This window comes from Scleropages formosus, chromosome 2, assembly GCF_900964775.1.
Source record: "Scleropages formosus chromosome 2, fSclFor1.1, whole genome shotgun sequence".
NCBI lineage: Eukaryota > Metazoa > Chordata > Actinopteri > Osteoglossiformes > Osteoglossidae > Scleropages > Scleropages formosus.
In genome coordinates, this window is record NC_041807.1 from 29,210,265 (window position 1) to 29,231,279 (window position 21,015).

General features: G+C 41.4%; 2 protein-coding genes across 4 annotated transcripts in view; both read right to left on the minus strand.

Moving 5' to 3' along the window:
• Positions 1-10,063, minus strand: part of slc2a4rg (SLC2A4 regulator) — a 41,397-nt gene extending 31,334 nt beyond the window's left edge. Inside the window, exons 1-2 of one of the 2 annotated variants that reach the window (XM_018756740.2) lie at positions 9,541-10,063; positions 8,172-8,413 (exon numbers count right to left, since the gene is read on the minus strand). In XM_018756740.2, coding sequence (XP_018612256.2) covers positions 8,172-8,413; positions 9,541-9,837 — 539 coding nt within the window. In that variant the 5' untranslated portion in view covers positions 9,838-10,063. The remainder of the gene's footprint in view (positions 1-8,171; positions 8,414-9,540) is intronic. The other variant, XM_029248618.1, reaches the window with a different exon arrangement.
• A 2,221-nt stretch (positions 10,064-12,284) lies between these two features.
• LOC108936928 (uncharacterized) overlaps positions 12,285-21,015 on the minus strand; it is a 36,154-nt gene continuing 27,423 nt past the window's right edge. For both annotated transcript variants that reach the window (XM_018756582.2, XM_029249815.1), the window contains exons 6-7: positions 20,182-20,319; positions 12,285-15,375 (exon numbers count right to left, since the gene is read on the minus strand). In XM_018756582.2, the coding sequence (XP_018612098.2) occupies positions 14,911-15,375; positions 20,182-20,319 (603 nt within the window). In that variant the 3' untranslated portion in view covers positions 12,285-14,910. The remainder of the gene's footprint in view (positions 15,376-20,181; positions 20,320-21,015) is intronic.

The following is a 21,015-nucleotide window of genomic DNA, read 5'->3' on the forward strand; positions in this document are numbered from 1 at the left end:
ACTGAATGCTGCACATTACAGTTCCCAGAGATGGCAATCATAGCATTTCAGCACTGGGACACCAGCCCTTAAAAAAATGTCCGTGGTATTTTATTTCTAGAAAATGTGGTCCCTCTTTTTTTCTCTTCCTCCCCCTAGAGACGTACAATTATCCTGAACTGCACACAGTAAATATAGACCCATATTATTTATGCGAGAGGATTTGTGCCGGTCTAAACTGGTGCAAACCATCCCAACGACAGGAGTGACATATTCAGGCGGCTCTCAGAAAACAGACAACACAAGGAAAGACACACAAACACAAGAAACCCTTAATTGCTTCCTTGGCTTTGTGTGGGCTTACTTTGTTTTCCATGTATATTTCCATTAAAAAAAAAATTAAATCGTCATCAGTATCTACTCACTCGCATGCAAGCTCAAAGTCTGCCTTCTGAGATGTGTCAAGGTAAGTCTCTTAAAAACAAAATTTCTCCCGTAACCAGCTGACCAAACAATAGTGAACACATGTATACATTTTCAACAAAGTTTAAGGTTTCTGAGAATGTTGGCTCTGAAGGATTCACTGCCAACACCATGATATGCAAAAAACAATGATTTACAGTAGTAAACCACACCACAAACATAGACAATAAAACTGGTCTGGGCACATGATGATGGACATATGGGGATGTGTGAAAATATGCAGAGAGGGTGGAAAATTGACCCTCTAAACTTACAAAAAGATCAAGGCAGCCGCCCCACAGTTCTGAATGACTAGATGAATATATAAAATTGAATTACCCTTCGAAGTAGTAAAAATATATGGGTGTTTTGATTGTCATTAAAAAAAAAAAAACTGAACGAGTACATAAGAATCGAAGAAGGAAATGAAAGTTCATCAAGCCTTCTGGAGATGGTAAAGATAGGAAAATTGCAAATGGAGGAGGAAAAGGATGAAAAATGAGAGAAATATTTCTGCCAAAAGCAGAGCTCAGAAAGCAATGTTTCTAAATGCTTTTAATCATATGTGATGGGTGATCTTCTGTAATTTCAATAGTTTTATCAGGAAAAAGTCCACTTGAAACAAATGTTCATAATGCACTTATATATAAATTCTTAAAGGAGTTACCAGTCTGAAAACAGAACCCTGGGTTACATAAACTCCCAAGCAGAAGAGAGTGAAGACAACTAGTTACTGAGATTCAGTGCGAGTCCAGCAAGCCACATACTAGTATTAGCTGAATGAGTATGACCGCATTGACCAAGATACACACACAAACTTATGCCTGCAAAAACTTGTGTAAGGACACAACTATGGACGGATTTGCCTATTATAAAAAGCCACATCTAGCTACTACCAAATGGATCCTCCCTCGTTTTCTTCAAAGAACAAAGCCTATTCTTCATCTCAACAATTAATCTGAATTAATCTATGAACTAAAGTGGCAGCCAGGTAGCCACACTTCGGTTACGTTCCACTGATTTTATATAGAAACAGGCCAGTAACACAAGGTCAGAAGGGCATCTTCTACTGCACATAGAGAACCTTTGGCAGATGCTGGAGGTTTTTTCAGCGAACCACAAGGAATTTTAAGCAAAACCCACACACCCACCCTCACTGTGACCTTGAGCAGACTCAAACTAGTGAGTTTAGAGAGAGGAGCAGACATGGATGTTGTGTCCATGTTTATTTGAACTATGATGGTTCCTGAATCCAAAGGATTCAGGAACCATGAGGCGCTTCGTTGGAGAAAGACATGACTGCAATGGGACGGGACTGACTTCTTGTGGTTAGTTCCAGGATAGGCTGAACAGCTTGACTTAAAACTGCAGTAGCAGATGAAGCAACCACCAGGAGTCTGGTGAGGATGAACAGCCACTCAAATACATTCCTCTGTTGACTTGGGCCGATACCTTATGCTTCAAAGGAGAAGGAATCATTACAGCCCCGTCCCATTTATCTCACACTACCCCATGAATTCAGCCTTATCATCATGTGGTAAACGCTCACTGTCCTTGTGCAAAGTGACGAGATAAAACACAGGGGCTGAATTGTGAGCTCCATGTGGAGAGCGAAAGAACAATTAACACTCAAGGGGAAGCCTGTCTGCAGGTTCTCATGTCGTGTGGATTTGGGCAGATTTAGTGCCATGCTCTCACTAACTGCACGGCAACCACGAGGGGAAGGCCAAGGACGGCCACAAAGGAGATACAAGAAAGAAAGAGTGATAAAGAACAAGGGGGTCACAGACCACGACAGACATGTGTAAACCTGAGCAATCTCTACAACGACTGAAATAATCATGAGGGGATGCTGAGGTAACCACTCTCCATAATAATTCAAACTGCAAAAATTATTCTAACAAAAAAAAAAAAAAACACCACAAAATTATTTTAACACATTTTAACATTAAAGTATTTCTACTGACTGAATAGGAAACATTTTGTCCATCTCATTTAACATATATCTAAGAAAAAAACATCAAAAATAACACTAGAAATGGCAAAACTGAACTTACAAAAAAATGCCGCATAAACAAAAAAGACTGGTGTACAAAATACTTTCAAGTTACCAGTTCCCTCATTTTTTTCCTCCACTGGAGAAAAACATTACATATCTTCAAAGTTAACTTCAAAGTCTCATTTTAATCAGACCTTTACATACAGAGATATAGATTTATAAATGCAATGAGCAAGCAAAATCACAAAAAATGTAAGGTTATTTGAAGTTATTAAACGCCGGCTGTAACTTTCTGTCCCACACATGGCATTAAGCAGTGTTCAGGATGCTGTGGGTGTAGCAAACTGCATAAAAAATAACCATAGATGCTGGTATAGGAGGTTTGCCTGCTACAGTCATGCCAAGGGCCAAATTATTACAGAGCTGTGACACTTCACGTCCTGTGATGATTACTTCATAACATCAAAACAGAGGGCAGACTTTCTACACTTCTGTTTTCAAGTGGAGCAAAACAAGCAGAGGAGAAAGGGCGAGCAAGAAGGTAGTACGGGTCAGAGGGGCTGACGAGGAGGCCATCAAGAAAAGTCACCAAATTCAATTCATTACTTTGGGAAAATGGGCCAATAAGTTCTTATAATCTCTGGTCTAACAACTGTCATGGCAATAATTATTATGGCTTATATAAGTGTATTAGTCTGGCTATGGGACTCATAAAATGTTCAAGGGGCTGCACAAGATGTTTCCTATCTGACAGAGATGCAGCTCTTTCTATCTCCACCTGGCTAATGGCCAAGTCAGCATAATCCAGCTGGAAAACTGTAAGGACTCCAGTACCAGGACCCCTCACTTGTCAGAAACAAACACACACACACACAAGCAAGGGCCAGAACCAATTAAGTGGTGCTCTAGTGGGTGTCCCCAATCCACCAATCTTAAGACTGGCTGACAAGACAGAGCCTCGTTGCCTTATTGGCTTTGGGTCTGCTGCTAATAAACATGAAGGAAATTACACTAACAGGGCCAAACGGTGCTTTAAGCCACTGCAATTTTTGCTGAGGATGATGATTCCACCGCAGGTCGCCGCGCTGAATCAACCCTCTGAAATGAAGTGAATGTGTTGGTGAGACAGCTTTCTGTAATACGATAAAGATCCTCGTTGATTTACAGGCCGATTAAATATCGGAACAGCTACTCAAAAGACACCCTGCAGGTCCAGTTTGTTCAAACGATGGTCGCGCGTAGCATGTTGTCCGACAGAACCGATCCGACCACGAAGACATATTTTCACTAAATAAGACACGGTTTATCACCGCATTACTACAACAATAAATGTTAAAAGTGAGACGTACAATTGAGAAGAAAATAGCTCCGAGCAAAAATGACCAGAAAGCCAATAAAAACGCCGAATTCATGTATAGTGCAAACCGAACACACCGAAACAAGGGGATACTCGAAAACTTTCCAAAACAACTGTGTGCTTGTTATAACAGATGTGTACTTCCCCCCAGACTAAACCAACAGACTATTGTTGGTCTCTATTCTGTTTTTCAGAGTCACACAGCATTGAGAGTCTGCAGGCCTTTCTCTCCCATGTGTCTCCTGACATAAGTGTCCATGTACGGTGTTTTCCGAGTCTCAGGATCCACTTTTGACAAGCTGATGTCACATGGCCCGCAGAGTGCCCGTTTCGTTCTACTACAGTTCCATTCCTCCTAATGACAAACGGCAACAACTAATGCTTTTGTGGGCTTAAGTAAATCACAATGTGGTGCTGAAAGTTTGTGATTCTTGTTCCTAGTAATTTAAGAAGTCGTTAGTAAATGAACACTCTGCACGAGCCAATTCCGGTGTTCCTTTTCGGACCGGCCTTCCAGCACGGTCTCTCATCCAGGAGAAAGGCAGGAAGTCAGGTTTAACAATGACAGCGATAGCACACCAACAAATAACACTTTTTCCTCAGTTTTACTTCTTTCAAACAACACACACTTATGGTGACTTCTTTAAATATACAAAAGAAGATAATTATTTATCTACGCATTTAAATTAGCTGTGTCCACCAAGTTACCAAGATATTTAGCAGAGTAAACACAACAACGTGGACTTATACCAACGCACTGTTCTAGATAGAGGTTCGACTGGGCACAAAAATGTCTAAAAAAACTGATTAATCAGTCTGAATATTTTAAAATTTATGCTGTATTTAGGAGGGTATAATCACTGATTTCTACAGCAACACAGTAGCACGGGGTTAGCCTAGTTCCTTGGGTTTCCTCCCAACAGCCCAAAAACATGCATTTCAGGAGAACTGGAGACTCTAAATTATCTCGAGTGTACGACAGAATGAATATGGGCGATTGCCCTGAGCTAGACTGGCATCCTTTTCAGGACGTAATCTTGCCTCACAGTCTAAAAGTCTGGAATATGTTCTGGAGCATTGCATCTTGCACTGATAAAAAAAATATTCATATTACTAATATATCATCACTGTGCCTTATCTGAACCTTTTCGCACTACATAATATTGCTTCAATGGTTTACAATGAAACAAGCATAAAAAATGTTTTTTAAATGTGTTGATGTTTATGTATGCTTGTATATACATAGATTTATGTTTAAACACATTGTGCTGCACAATGGCCACCAGCTGTGAGACCTACATACCAGTGATGCTTAAAAAAATAATGTAATATTTGTCACATTCCACACATGCATGTAGAGAACGTGAATGTAAGGTGTTTTGTATTTCGGGGGCGCAAAAGCTTATCTAAACAAATAACGACAATGATGCAGCTCAATCTGCACAAGTAAACCTTATTTTTTTTAACCAACAGAGCCAGTTCAGTAGTTCACAGACACAGACGGTGAGCGACAGACACAAAGCGGGGATAAGCCACATATGACTTGTGAAGCGTAATGTGCACTTCCAGGACAGTTAGAGGAGGTCTGCATCTCCTTGGCTTCATGATCTCACTTTAATATTCTTGCATCCACCAAGAAAAACTTAAGGTCCTGTCCTAATTCACAATGCTTACGATATCTTCAAATACAGTAATTTCATATATATAAATGGTATGCAGTTTCCCAAGTTTGAATAGTGGAAAACATATTTTATCTTTCTACTGCTTTAAAAACATTTCAGAAGACAAAGGTTGGCATGTGCAAGTTCCAGCCATTGATGGAGTATACATTTACTGCTGAGCAAGGATTAAGAAAGGGGTTGTAAGATATCTTCTGTGGCCTTTAAACATCAGAGTATTCATCAGATGGGAAAAGGAACATGGCACTGGAGATTCTGCTGAGACCTACAGCTCGCAGGTCACTGTGACAATGACGTACAAATCGGGATCAATTTCAAAGGTCCATGTTCAACTCTAAAAATGGGGCTTGTGAACTATTCTTTCGTAAACTTTTCATTGACTATGTTAGCAAAACCCTGTTGTCAAGATCAGACAGTAGGATTTAGGGATAGATGCCTGGCACACACAACTGTATAGAGGGTGTGACTGCACTGATTTTCCCAGCAGAGACATGTTTAGACACGTCAGAAGTTCAATAAATCCCCAAAGTCTTGACATTAACGTTAAATTAGAATGTCCCCCTCACCCAAATTGTGATTTTTTTTTTTTAATGCGAGTACCTATAGACATGTGGGTGCCATGAATAACTTTTATTCGTTAAAGATAATCCTAATAAGTAACACTGTAACTTAATTAAGTTTAACACAAAAAAACATGTTACTTCCATTTACCACAACAGGTCAATAAAATGAAGAAACAAACAAAAAAAACCGTCCAATTTTTGTCTGCACTGTAAGGGTTGGTTTAACTTCTTCCAATTTTTTTTTTTTTTTTTTTTTAATTTTTTGGCACTACTTAATGTTAAAAAAAATTTTCTTACACAGCTGTAACATAAGAACAATTAACACAAGTCTGCATGTGTACATGTATATTTACAACATAACCAGACAAGTCAAAAGTGGCTCAAGGCGAGACGGTGGACATCATGTAAAGCAGTGGAATAACATTTTATATTTTCATTAAAACAAAGGCAACACAATCCAATGCATCAGCCAAGTGTAAACACACATTATTTCTGAACGCCTATGCACAAACTGAAAGGACTCATTTCCCTAGATTTGAATGAATTAATGTACCTGGGGAGTAACACTGCAGGCCAGCCAGCAGCATCACTCTCTAAGAACAAACCTCAATGTGCTGCCAACCAAGAGTCCCAACACCTGCAGTAAAAATACAGTAAAACGGCAGTTGCTGAGAGAAAAGCGGTTTCAACATCCTGCCGATCCTGAAGTTGAACATCACACAGCCGTTCTAGGTCAGCTGCATTTTCTACAACGCGGTCCCACCCCTTGAGCTGGGATGCGCAGACTTGTTTGATCATGCGTGGGTCCCTCGGGACGTGCATGGCTGCGTGGGCACAAATGCGTTTCTCAACAAGACGAGCGTGTATAATGTAACTCACATATCTGCAAAGCCATCACACCTGCCCATCACTCAGTCAGTCTATTTGAATGTGTAGCAGTGTCCTTTAAATGCCTTTGCAACAAAGTGAAGGATAATTGGAAAAAGTTAAGGTTCTCACAGATAAACAAATACAGTAAAAACAGAATCAGTGACAGACAAAAAAAATGTCCTGCTATATAAAAAATCTTATCTGTAGCTGTACCCTAGCAGTGATCTTGGTCAGTCTCTACATCCGTCAAGCAATGATCCTTAACTTACTAGTATTAGGCCTTTCCCAATACATTAGGTTACCAGAGTAACAGTAAAATGGGCTTTAAAAAGATGGTAACACTGATTAAGGACAATCGACACTGTCAAGCACCTTTAAACAGCAAAATCAAGAGTCATCAGTCAAAATGCTCAGGTGAGGAAGATTTCATTTAAAAAAAAAAAAAAAAAAAAAAAAAAAAAAAAACATAGAATAAGGGAAGAATGACCATAGTATATGCAAGAGATATTTACAAAAAAAACAAAGTTTAAAAAAATGATCCCAATATCTGAGAATATCAAATAGTAAAACTAAGCTCTAAATGAAGGAGCTGAGCAGACAAAGCATAATTTCACCAAAAAAAAGGTAAAAAATTAAGGGTTTGTCATGAAGGGCCAGAGAAGCATCCACAGGTGAAGCAAGCCTTAAATATTGACCAAGACTGCCTCCGTGTTACACTTTGGAAGCTGAATCCTAGACTAAAACACATAAAGCAGAGCAGCGATATCCTCTTCATATTTTCTCTGAGGTCAGCTTAATTCAGCCATGAAGCAAAAAATAAAAATTCCTGCTACTTTATTTCACAACTCATAAAACTTTTCCCCCCCAAAAGCAAACACAACCAAGTGAGTCAGCAGTGCAAGTCTTTTTTCCCCCCTTAAATTAAGAATCAGATTTTCTTTTAGATAATGTCATTTGGGCATGTTTTTTTCCACTATTTCAGTGCAGTTGAAAGAAAAAAAAAAAAACTTTGAAAAGTTCTGCACCTTTGGCCCTTCTCAGCAAACTGCCCAATGAAGCATGGCAACATGCCTTGGAGAACCTAGAAAAACTTCACAAATAACAGGATGTTGTCATGCATCCATAAGCTACCATGGGACCATGTGAGGAACCCTTAACCCAACCCCCATCACTGCAGAGCTCCAGAAACCGGCAGCCAACTCAAAGGGGAGGAGGAGCGCTCAGCCTCGTTGGCCAGGGCTGACCGCTATGACCGGCTGTACCTGTTCCGTGGCACAGGGATGTGAGAAGAGGTGTGCAGGTATCCTTCCTCGGGTGGGCCGTCGGCACTAGCTGCCAGGGGGTCCCTCTTGGACTCCTCCACTCGCCGCCCCATGCCCCTGCTCTCCAAGTGTGTTTGGTCATCTAGCTTTCTTCCATTCATGTTCAGCCGATGAGTGGGGCTTCTCTTCTGGACTACGGGCGGTCCAGCATCCCTGTGGTCTGCTGCGCCGTTACCAAGTACCTGAAAAAAAGAATGCTATTCAGCGGGCATGCACAGCAAGGCAGCAGAAAGTCTTCTGCAATGAGCCCTCTGTGCCTTATCTGGTATGAGTATGGAGTGAAAGAAACTAAGCCTAAAGGAGACTGGTGGGATGGGTTTACACCACCACTGCCGGAATGATCAGTCTTACTGGACCTAAACTTTGCTAAAGCCTGTTAGGAATATTTTTTTTAAAGGACCTACTGTACTACTGCTGCTGATACAGGTCCAAAAATGCTACACTGGAGTGGCCCGGATGAAAACAACAGTAATTGCTTTTGCATTTCTGACAACCCGTGAAGACATGCTTTGAAATGCGTGCCACGAGCTACGGCGCAAGCGAGGAGGAAGCGGAGTGGCTGGAGTGGGGGGCGTGTCTCGCGCAGCTGCACCGCGCCGTCACGCGCCACAGCCGGGCCCGGGATTCGGCGGCTTCTCAAAAAAAAAAAAAAAAAAAAAAAAAAAAGAAAAAAAGACTGTCGCAGTTTGCTCTTCTTTTTTTTTCCAGAAGCACGTTTAAAGTAGATACTTCCATAGTTAATGCTCGACTCCGTTTGACGTACGAAATGGGACTTCCAAAGGAGCGAGCCGGTCACGACTACATTTAGCCCCCGCACCCGTCCGGCTGTCACTGAGGGGCGCACTTGAAACAAAAAGCTATAAAACCGCCCTCGAATTTTCACAAACCCACATAAACTTAGAACAACAAACAGACGTTTGTTACCCGGACGAAACGCACGATCGCCAGCGTTCAATGCTGTACAGTACGATACTCTCTGTGGGGGGAGGGGGCTGAGTCCCGGCCCCCTTTTTCCTTTAAACTTTGAACATGCGACGAGTCGCCATTTTAACAAATTAAAGTTCGCGCAGAGAGCTTGAGAGCGACGTGGATAGAGCTGCGTGGGAGCCGCGCGGCACCGTGACACACTGCCACGCGCGCTTATAATGCGTCTGTTGGGCGCAGGTGAAGCGAGCGAAGCTGCAAAAAAAAATAAACAGCCAGCAGCGCCGCACAACAAAAACCAAATAAGCGGAATAGGCGGAGGAGGGAGCAGCGGTGCGGTCTCAAATGCGCCGAGCACATTGACATGGCAGTACAGAATACCTACTGTGGTCTGATCGAAAAGGAGCTTCTCCTTCCCCGCTGTCACATTAATTCCATTGAGAAGGACATCTTCTCTGGGGTACTCTTTCAAAGCGCCTTCTTCCGACATTAGTGTGTATAAGAAGCTGCCCGTGGTGGGGTCGTGTTTGCACGCCAGTACGATCCCGCAGTCCACCGGTGCCACAGTTCTGCTGAAAGACTGGCCGTCGCCTGTGTGCTGGTTACCGGCTTGACCCGTAGCGGTGCTGGTGCTCACTCTAATTCCGACCAAAGAGCGGTCAACGAGACGTTTGGAATTCATGATCACAGACACAGGAGGAGGAAAGTGTGTTTAGCTGTACTGCAAAGTTTAGTGCTGCTGATCTCGCAAGAAAAAATATGCATTTAACAAGACTGTCTTCAGCTGGAGTCGCTCGGCTTATCGCACGGCACAACCAAGCGGTTTTCCTCGCACCCCACAAACCTAACAGCCGCCGGCGCACGGGGGGAAAAAGAAGATTGTTTTGCTTTTTTCCTCCGAATCGATGCCACGCCCCCCACCCTCACCCACTCCTCTGCGCGTGTGACCAGGCAAGACTTCGCAGGCCCCGCCTTCCATTCATTGCCATTGGCCGAGGAAATACATAAACATTGTATCTTGGCACGCGCCCGACCAGAAAGCGTGCGCTGATTGGCTGATGCGTGAAATGTCAGTTTTTTTCTCTTCAAACTCGGCGGAGGTGTGTCTGTTAGGTTTTGCCGGCCGGCGTATCCTGCAAAAAGTGCAGTTGCGCAGTTTGACGCCTTAAATCCAGTCTTCTGAAAGTCACCATAAGGTTGCTAGACCCCTTTTTTAAACGTGTTAGGTTTGCCGGTTTTATTCCACACGCCCACAGTTAGCGGTCCATTTCCGGACCGAAACTGAAGTTTCGTTGAGAGTTTTATTAATCCCTTTTCATACCGGCGTGTAAATTCATGTCTTGCCTGATTGTGGAAAACGACGCCATTATATATTTATGCTTGTCTTTTGTGGACTATCTATTGATAGACTGTCGTTGTAGGCAGACGGGGCAAACATAATGATTCATTATTTAAATGTTTCATTTCAAATACTTGCAAGTTTTCCACGATTTCGGTACTAAAATAAAATTGCAGAATAAGAGAGCGGCGGTTAGCACGCTGTAGGACCCCTCCCCCCACATGAGAAGTACGTGCGCTGGCTCCCGTTGTGCGGCCCCTCCCTCAGTGCAGCGCTAACGCGTAAACAGACGAGACTTGATCGATTTAAGATCCGCAGGTCGAACGAGACATGGAACAGCGGCGCGTTACAGCCCGTGCAGCTTTTGTGGGACGAAACGGTCTCGTGAGCTTCTTAAAGCGACCGTTGATTTCTCACTGCTGCCGTTTTAAGAAATAAAAGAACTCGGTGTTACATTAGAAACACCGGAGTTTTAAATTGATATATTTAAGTTAAGCTGAACAGGAAATATGCGCAAGAAGAATTTTGCCGTCGAGTTTGCGGAAACAGAAAGTGTAACGCGAACAAAATCACCACAGCCAAGTTTCGCTCAGACCCACACACCTCCAACGTGTATATTGTACCCCAAAGTGATTATAAGCTCTCGAGCTGATGATGATATATTCCTCACGAACATATTTCTGTCTGCTGCGTAAAGTTTGAACATGATTTTACTGTTAGAAGTACAAGAGGCAGTGAGTGAGCATTTCAACGTTATCGGTGGCCTCGGGTTAATGAGTAACATTCATTCCCCACAGTTCGGCAGGACGAAGCTCGAGTGCCTGTGTGTGTTCCTGCCAGGAATTATGCAAACGCCTCTAAATTGCGTTTTATTCATCTTCCCACATTCTTACGTTGGTTGTTTTATCTGAATATTCACACATCTGTCGCAGTCGCGGCTATGTCGTGTGGTTTTAGGAGGTCAAGAAACTGGACGAGGCTGAAAAAAGCCTCAACAAGCTCGTCGTGTCGAAACTATGTCGGTATATTTAAGTATATGATCCCAAAATTAAATCCACATCATTTATTTTCTACCAAAAAAAAACTGGCACAACGCGTTGCAGATATGTTAAACATGATACTTACCTGCTGTGGAGGTAAGAAAATGTATATACGCGGATATGTGTATAATATTGTGCCGAAGTACATTGCAAGGTATATCTGTGCAGATTGAATCAATATCTGCAGAAATTTTGAATGGCACAGAAAAGCTTTTTGGAATATAGTTGTATACCTTAATGCCAGAAGTATTGAAATATAAGTCAGTGACAATTTTTGCTTTTTGGGGACAATGATCAACGTTAAGGGATACACAGACCAGCACTTGGCAGAGCTGGAAGAAGGAGAAGATGTTCAGATGCGGAGACTTATTCACAGTAAAAAAAGAACAGGAATTGTTCAAACAGATTTTTTTCTGTCACACTAAACATGCTGCATGGGCTCGAACGCAGTAACAACAACATGCTCCTTTCAATACATGTTGAAGACAGCATTCTAGAGGCACTGTGGTTCCCAACAGCTGACATTGACTCAGTGGCACTAATTATCAGCAACAGTGAAACATATCCTGCCTTACATTATTGAATGGGGTAAATGAAAAGTCAAAAGGCACTGGAGATGCTCACTTTTAAGGTGCTACTTTATTACAAAAGTAAAAACTTCACTAGCATTTTTAAATGAATAACATTTCTGATATAAAACATTACAATCTTTTATCATTTTAGCACATAGTTACACAGCTTCATGATATATATTTTAAAAGTAAACCCTGTATTCTTTCAGCAAACATACAATATACAGTAGCTGCCGCACTAAATTCAGTTGGACATCGTCTGTTTAGGTTACCAGGATATATTTGTAATGACAGAGAAGTTAAGTGCTCTTACACATGTTCATGAATTATAACAAGATGTACACATGAAACACAACCAAAGAAAGATCTTTGATTGTTAAACAGTATCTATGACATTTTTCTCGTCTTTAATTGTTTCAACATACCACACAAAATAAGCAAATTTGTGGTAAACCATAATGTTCAAGAAATATACATATATTCTGCCAGTGTCTACAGGCACTGAGAACAGTGAGGAGTATTAAATATTTTGGTGCTCTTTCTTTGATATACTGTATATAGATAGCTGTTACCGTGTGATGCATTCCCGATGTATTGTTGTTGGTCTCAAAGTTGTCTCAAAAAGTGGCTGAAAATGACACAAAACTATGAAGTATTCCTTAACTGTCCCGGTATGGTTGAAATCCAGTCTTTGCCAGCTCTTTCATCTGTGATTTCAGACATTACACCCACTGTTACTGCAGCTGATGTAACGTAAGGGGGCTGGTCAAAACTTTATTTCCCCAGGGGGTTTAGATCAAAGATTGAACTGGTGCACAAAACATGCCTGTTCTTTACTGGATGGGTCTGAGGATGAGAAGAACAGGACAGGCCACGGGGAGTCGATCACCTCCCTCAGCAGCATGTTTCAAGGACGCTGTTTAATTATGGGGGGGCAGCTGGCTTACTTGCCCTCCTTGATTTGGCCTGCTTTTTCCTCCAGCCTTATGCTCCGCTCATAGAGTAAACACAGACTTTTCATCCACTGCTGGCTTATATCCTCTTGCTTTTTCATGGGTGTGTGCTACCTATGAACTACTTTACTCTGCACTGCGGAAAAAGCTTAATCTGAAATAAAATGTCATTGTGTTCTGATAAAAACTTTTTTCTCCCTTAAATAATGAACAAAGCAATAACAGCAAAAAAATTATTCTCAGGTATCACTATACATATTTCTATTTGCATGCATGTTCAAGCAGGCAATCTGCATCAACAGCATAAATAAAACAGAACATATACATATGGCAGTGATTTTGCCTGAAAGTCATGTATAATGTGCTTCACTCACTTTGCAATATAAAAAAAAACACTGCTTGTAAGAAAATATAGACTACATCTCTAACTTAAAATAAAGTGACATAGGGTCAGTTTTAATAGTTCACTGTGGTTGTCCTGACTTTTTCCCTGTACCTTTTCATTAAGGAGAGCTGTTAAAACCAATAAGTATTTATTCTATCTAATACAGCATTACATTTCTTTCCCTGAGCTCATTTATTCATCTTCTGTGTCAAGAATTATGCTGCCTGTAATACTTTAGTTATAAATCGCATTTCTCAGGCAACATGGGAAAATGTTTGTTTATAATAGAATGAGTACCGAGCACTAGAATAAGAGGCAAGATTCCAAAAACTCTGGCTAGCAGTTTTGTGCTCATTACTCTGTTTTCTTTGGATTCCTTTAGCCACTGACAGTAGAACCCAGAGACTGTGACTTAGAGCGCTGGAAAAGAGTCACGGCACTGCTATAATTATGCCAATAAGCTGTGTGGGATTAAAAACCCTTATGACTTTTTGCACAGTGTAACTGTAGCCTTGAGGCCTATCCATACTCATGAATTGGCTGCTAACTACTCACAAAAGAAATGACACATAAACTACAACCACTGAGAAATCTGGTGTTAATCCTAACAATTCTAAATAAGAGAAAGGCATGAAAAGGCTTTCTTCCAAATGGAAACCTTTTTCACACTGAAAAATTAACCCCCCGCTGTCAAAATTCCCAGGACTGGGCACAAGTTTCCATGCAAAATATATGTATGTCCAATATCAGCTTAAGACTTTATATCTTTTTAATCACCAATAGCAAACAAACAGAAACTATAGGCAACACTTGGAGGCCTCACTTTTAGGGTTTGATTTGTTTTGTGAAATGTGAGTATGCACTTAGGTTTAAATCTCAGACTACCCCATTTAGGTGATAGTGGAGAGCACTACAATACTGCAGAACACCACTGCAGCGACCCAACCAAACACATAGCTGTCACAATGCCCCAGTGTACGTACTGTATAACCTCTGAAAATCCACAATAGTATGCTGTTAATGCAAAGAAAGCCTGGTTGATATGTTAGACACTGAGAAAACATTTGAAGCAAGATAGATATGACTTGAATGTGAGCATTAGCATGAACATTAACTATGTAAGCATAAGTATAGAGAGAAATGTATATTGTCCCTTATTGCATTGCCTCAGCAAGCAATTTTGACTTGGTCTTTCTGGATAATGAGTTCTGCAGTCATCTTTGTAGTAACTTCTATAATGTAATACCCTCTGGTAGAAATTTCAGCTAGTGCAACAACAAAATCTGTTATGATAACAGATTGTGAAATTAGCTGCAGATGACAGCTGTCACTTGATATGTGGGCAGTTAACTGCCATTGACAGTTACTTGAAGAGGGCACCCCAGGTTATAGAAGCAGACATTAATAACGACCAAGTGAAGTTGGGAACATGAAGAACTGCAGGTCCTGGAGAAGAAGGAGAAGCACTACAGCCCGGTGACGTACATTTCCATGCCGTCGTTAAAGGTGAAGATGGTGGTTGTGCTGGAGTTGGCCAATCCATGCTTTGCATCATTGATGCTCTCATAGAAGTTTTCTCCAGGAAGCACTCTGGTTGATACTTGTTGCTTCTTCTCTTTCAGCTTCAGTGTGGCATTGGGAGGCCTGTCACGCTTCCAGTTGGTGTCGATGGTTTCGTAAGCAGGATCTGCCTCCTCCGTGCTTCCCCCGATGAACTCGTAGCATGGATCAGCCATAGGATTTGCTGTGCTCTTACCATCCTGTTGCTCCTCCGCCGACCAGGTCTGGCTTGCTACTGTCCCCGAATCACTCTCCTCACTGCCTGAGGAGCGAGGTGGGTTTCTTTGCCCGTTGCTCTCCTGTGATGTGGGGGGAGACGTCTGTGCCCACTTCTTGGTAGGCTTACACACTTTGGAGTACATCTCTGCAATCTGCAAAACAAACCAACTTGCGATCTACTGCAATATATCATGATTCTGCTAGCTTATTACAGGGGAATACACATCTATGAACCGTAATTTGTACTTTTCCTGAAAAATGTTTTTCGGCCAAAAAAATACCTATTATAGATTTGAGGTCGCCTCAGAAAAATGCATAATGTGTAACTGGCTAATTAATCAGTAAACAGATTGATAAATGTTCATTGGATGAAGATGTGGAAATGACAGAGTGGAGTATGAAGCTGGGCAGACTGCAGATAAAAGTCTTATCAAAGGCTCAGTGTGTCACCTGTCATGTACTCTGAAACTTTTCAGTAAAAGAAAATTCATGGCAATGTACTGTTTCCTGCCCCTATATAACTCTGTTGTAAAGAAAAAAGAGAAAAAGTACAGCAAAGGACTGAAATTATATTTACTACAGAAATATAGTCTGAATAGCAAAAGGAAGTGTGTGTCTGTTTTCATGTTTTGACTTTAGTTTTGGCTGACACTCTTGCTTCATTTTAGTGGAAGTCTGCATTCCTGTTATTAGGGTCGTCTTTTGTCTCCTTGTGTCAAATGTTTGTGAGCATCATTACTCCATCTTCCCTCAAGACATATATTTATTAGAAGTAGTAAATAACAGTTCATGCCCCCTCCAAGACCCATTCATTTTTTAGTACATAGGAGTCTTGACCGCAACTGTTTTTGATATCGGCTTAGGTTTCTTTTGGCACGACATGTGACTGAGTGTTTTGGGTAAAAAAGCTTTTCTTATACAATCTGTGATATAACTGTTACTAAATACCTTCAGGATAAATGGCACACAACAGACTGTCTGTCTAAGTGGAACGGCTGTCTGAGTGTGTATTAATTTAAACTCCAGTCACCATAGTTTGAATAAATATATTAGTTACTCATAAAAAGAATCGTTTAAAAATCAAAATTTTTGTGTAACTGGCAAACAGATTTAGAAGTGTGTTAAATGAATTGATTAAAAATGAGAATCCCATTGGCAGTATCAGAAAAACATGCTGCCGTACTTTTTAAGTGTTCAGAGCGCTCTTACACATTTTTTTAGAGAAATGTTAACAAGAGCTTTCAAATCCAAATAACACATTAATTGCTAATTCTGTGTCAAATCAAAATGTATTAAAATACCACCGAGATATGTTTCCATACTTTTATTAACTTGAAATACCATGAAAGTCTATTTTCAAATGAATGAATAGAAAAGTGCCATGTTCTGCCTGCACACTAGGTGCCACAAGCAAACAAAACAGTGGAGCAGAGAAGGAAGAGTAAGTAGAAGTGTAATAGAGGATTGTGTTGGAAGTGTTTTACCTTAAATACAGACTAAATGTCTCATTTGCCTCAGCGGACAAATGTGGTGGTGAGGACGGGACCGACCCATAAAAATGTGTGTTTGTCGGGATTTTGTTACTTTTCAGTTTACAAACAAAAGAGTGTAATAATAGGCACATATCTATTTATTTACTGGGTACTTTCTGTAAAAGTCTTGGATAACCGTATGAACCGTATGAGTTTTTGAATAATCTGTAAAACATTTAACATTTGTTCTAAGTTCAAGCTACATTAAAACTAATTCAAAATGACTCAAAATGAAGATTTATCATATTCATTAACTCTATTCTTTGCTGACTGTTGCCCTGACACATGTACAGAATTCCTAACATTTTTACTGATTATCAAATTCAGGAAAACCAGACAGGAGCTGTAAACATGGTAAACATTGTAGAAGCTCTTGTAATCAAGGCTATTTTCACCTCCTATACCTTCTGACCTGTACCCGCTCTCTGGCGGGTCTGGGTTTCGAGTCCTGCTTGGGGTGCCTTGCGACGGACTGGCGTCCCGTCTCGGGTGTGTCCCATCCCCCTCCAGCCCTGCTCCCTGTGTTGCCGGGTTAGGCTCCTGTTCACCCCAACCCTGCTTGGGACAAGCGGTTGTAGACATTGTGCGTGTGTGTGTACCTTCTGAATCCATTTTACTGCCAACTAATGGTGACAAGTGGAAGTGCAGGCTATTTTTGCTCTGCAGCAAAAATTTTTGAACATAGAAAGGTCAGTAATAGTTGAAAAAACCTGTCATGAAGGATTTAATGTGAATGTTTATTATGTATAAATATGTTGATATGAATATGTCTGTTAGGTATGTACATAAATATATGCTCATATATGAGTGTATATAAATAAATGTGTAGCCATAACTGTGACAGAGATCTGCTTGGACATGTATGTATTCGGGATGTATTAGGGACATGCTGCTAGCTGTAATCCAGTGAAAATGCTCCTGTCTGCCAAAGCTGATGGAAAACTGCAAAAGTGCCACTCCACAAGCAGACAGTCTGTTAAATATCCAACAGCATATTCCGGAAACCTGCATGGAATGCTGAAGGGGAAACCGGTTTTCAACCTACCATGATTATACGTGAAGTCATGTTTCTGTACTGTATTAACAGTAACATCTAGAGAATTCAGTATCAACTATGGATGCACTCACTGGCAAGCAGGTTTCGCCTGTTTCTTCGGCTTGGTGATTTTCTAGGATCCACTGCTAACCATTGAATGGCACCTAGACAGCCTGGAGTGAGAGCTCAGCCTACTGACAGGAGAGCTTTTTCATCTCCTTCATCTCATTGATTTGTCATCACCTAAGCTGAGGCATTCTGGGATACTATTTGTTTACCCTTGCCATGAGGCCAAGTGTGCAGCTCTCCCTGCATGCTGGAATGATTTTGATCCCCACTGGCATTTAATCTCTTTCTACCATACAGATGCATATGTTGATGCAGGGGTTTGCCATAGTTGGCCAAAGAAGGGATTACAGCAGGTTACATTTTCTACCTCTATAGAAAGGATGTCACATACAGTTCATGATTGGGAATAATGATATTTTTAACACAGATAGTCTTGGCTAGGAGGGAGAAAAGAATAATAAAGATACATTTTGGGTTTTTTTGAGTCATTTCAAAAAAAACTCTTGACTATTTCATGGTGGAGGATGTTTTAATAAGTCCGCTGTGGAGTGTCTTTGCACTAGCCTTGTTTCCCAAAGTAGATAACTAGTAGATACAAAGGTAGTGCGCTGTGGCTGCCCTCCCTCTACCCAAAGTGTCTCCTCCATTAATTAGCTCTTCAAACAAAGGCAGACAGGCTTTACTCTGTGGTGTACATATGGCTGCTTAGGGAGGAAATCGCAAGACAACAGAAGTCTTGAAATTCTGCAACAGCTGTTGAGAAGCTTTTTTTTCCTCATATATTGTTTTAGCTTCCACTGCACCTCCAACCACGCAGTCATGTTGCTGGGCTGCTTCTGTCAGGGTTACGCTTGTCTGTCCTAAATGGGTTACTTCTTTCAAACTGTCAAACAATCACAATTCTTGGTTCTGTTTTCAGTAGTGTTGGAGTTCTTAGCAGAACATTAACATCATGGTTGCTCAAAACCTTTTCACCGGGGTGCTTGGAATATAAATGTCTCCATTTAATAAAAAAGAATTCTAAAAAGAATTTGGCATCCACTCAGATGTCACTCTGCATTTCCACTCTACACATTGTTGGTGCTGGTTTGGCTATTCTCATAACCTTAATACATATCTTCAGGATGTTAACCCCTCTTTGGTTTTTTGTCAACACAAATCACTTGTGTCTGGAGGACAACTGCAATTGCAGAATTGAAAAATAAGGTTTTCCCTTAACACTAAATCCAACTCATCAGTTTAAAGCATCGACGCATCCTCATGCTCCCCAACTGTGGGCTAGGGCACTAAAGATTAACACAAACCTGGAGTAGTCAGATTGCTTGTTTACAGAAGAGTCTTTTAGAACCAGAGTCCCCAGGATGTCAGAGCCCAAACAGTCAGTGGTTTGGTAGTGTGGAAATGAAACATGTTGCGAGTGACGTAAATGTAAACAACCGACTGAGTCCCAGGGCCTGGACAGGAGAGAGAAGCTTAGTACCACACTGCCCCAGTTCTGCACACACTAGTGATAGCCTATCTCTGTCCAGACCGCCACAGGTTAAACTCCAGCTTTAGAGCAAAGGTAGAGTGCAGGCATCTGTTTCTAGGATCCCCCAACACATACTGCAATTTCTCCAGCTCCATTCCCTTTTGCACAAAAATGCAGTCTCACATTAACATTTTTGTGTGTGATGTACAGTGCAATGCAAAGTACAACCCAAAGTATACAAAACTGCATCCCACAAGAGCTTTACATGCAAGCGCATGATTATTAAAGGACACCTTTAGTCTTGTAATGCAGTTTTATACAGTTTCTACAGTCACGCTGTGTTTTGCAGTCATAGAACTGATATTTTCTGCAGCACTTATTTCCAGTATAACACATCTTTCCCTTTCAATAACCGTTGCATTTCTTTGTAGCCTTAATAATGTTGTTTTCGGTACAAAAACTCCCCTGACGTTCCTCCCCTCACAATCCCATGCAGAAGATGGCACAACTGCACTGATCCGGAGGTCATTTGTCACAGCAAAGACTCAACACTCCCTGGAACCCAAGTGTTAGGCTAAGTGTTCTTCCTCTAGTTCCTCCCAAAGCCCAGAATCACAAGTGTCCTTAATTTGCCATGTGTGCTGCTCTGTCCTTCCACTTCCTGTTCAAACATTGCACAAAAATATCTTTAAATATCACTTCTTCAAATAAGGACTGAATTGAAAAAAAATACTGTTAACATAAGATGTTATGACACGTGCTCCTGCTGTGAGAACATAATCCAGTTTGCCCCATACTTTTTCAAGCTACCACAGTCGGTGCGGTCACCTTCCCGTGGTGCCATCCTCACCTCTGCAGAACGATCCTGACCATTCTCACCATGGACATTGCTTAGAGCACCTGGCAGCCCAGGCTGGGGCACGACGATGTCATCTTCTTCCGGTGGTTTCCATATGTACTGTTCTCCATTCCCCATGAAGATAGACTCCTGGCAGACAGAGACCAGACACCAGCATGAGCCCAATCGCCATTGCGCCGCTCTGCGAGGCCGCGTATGAGTTATGGTTACACATCCAAGTGACCCAGGAGGGCAAGCATAAGAGTAAACAAGTATTACTGAGCACAGGCAGCATGCTTTGCTTTGGGTCTGGGGGTGTGTCAGCAGCATGGCATAAGTATTTTAACATCTAGATTTACATGTAGGCCTACATTTATGAATATAGCAGGCACTTTTCTCCAAAGAGAAATACAAGCGTGAAAAAAGTGTATTTCACAACAGATGAAGAGCTTTAGATACAGACACGTATTATCTAAGCATAGTTCGTTTTGTCTGATGCCATCTTTTTGGAAAATTGCAGGAGTAGCAGCGTAGAGAATTGTTGTTGATAGGAAATACAAAGGCGCGGTGATAGATGGTGTCGTGTTGATTTATGGAGCTGTTAAATCAGAGATGTATTTTGAGACCTTGCAGAATTCTGGAAGGAAACCGGAAGTTCCGAAGGACATGTGCAACTATGCACTGCATGTATTGCTTTTGTGTTCTGTACAAAAAAAGCCTGGTTTACACTTATCAAGCTCCCCAGTCTGACACCGAGGGCAGCCCTGTGATCAGCCTCTGAATGGAAGTACGTGCATCACACGCTCTTCAAAAGAGCACACAAGACAGAGGTTCTCATTAGCGTTC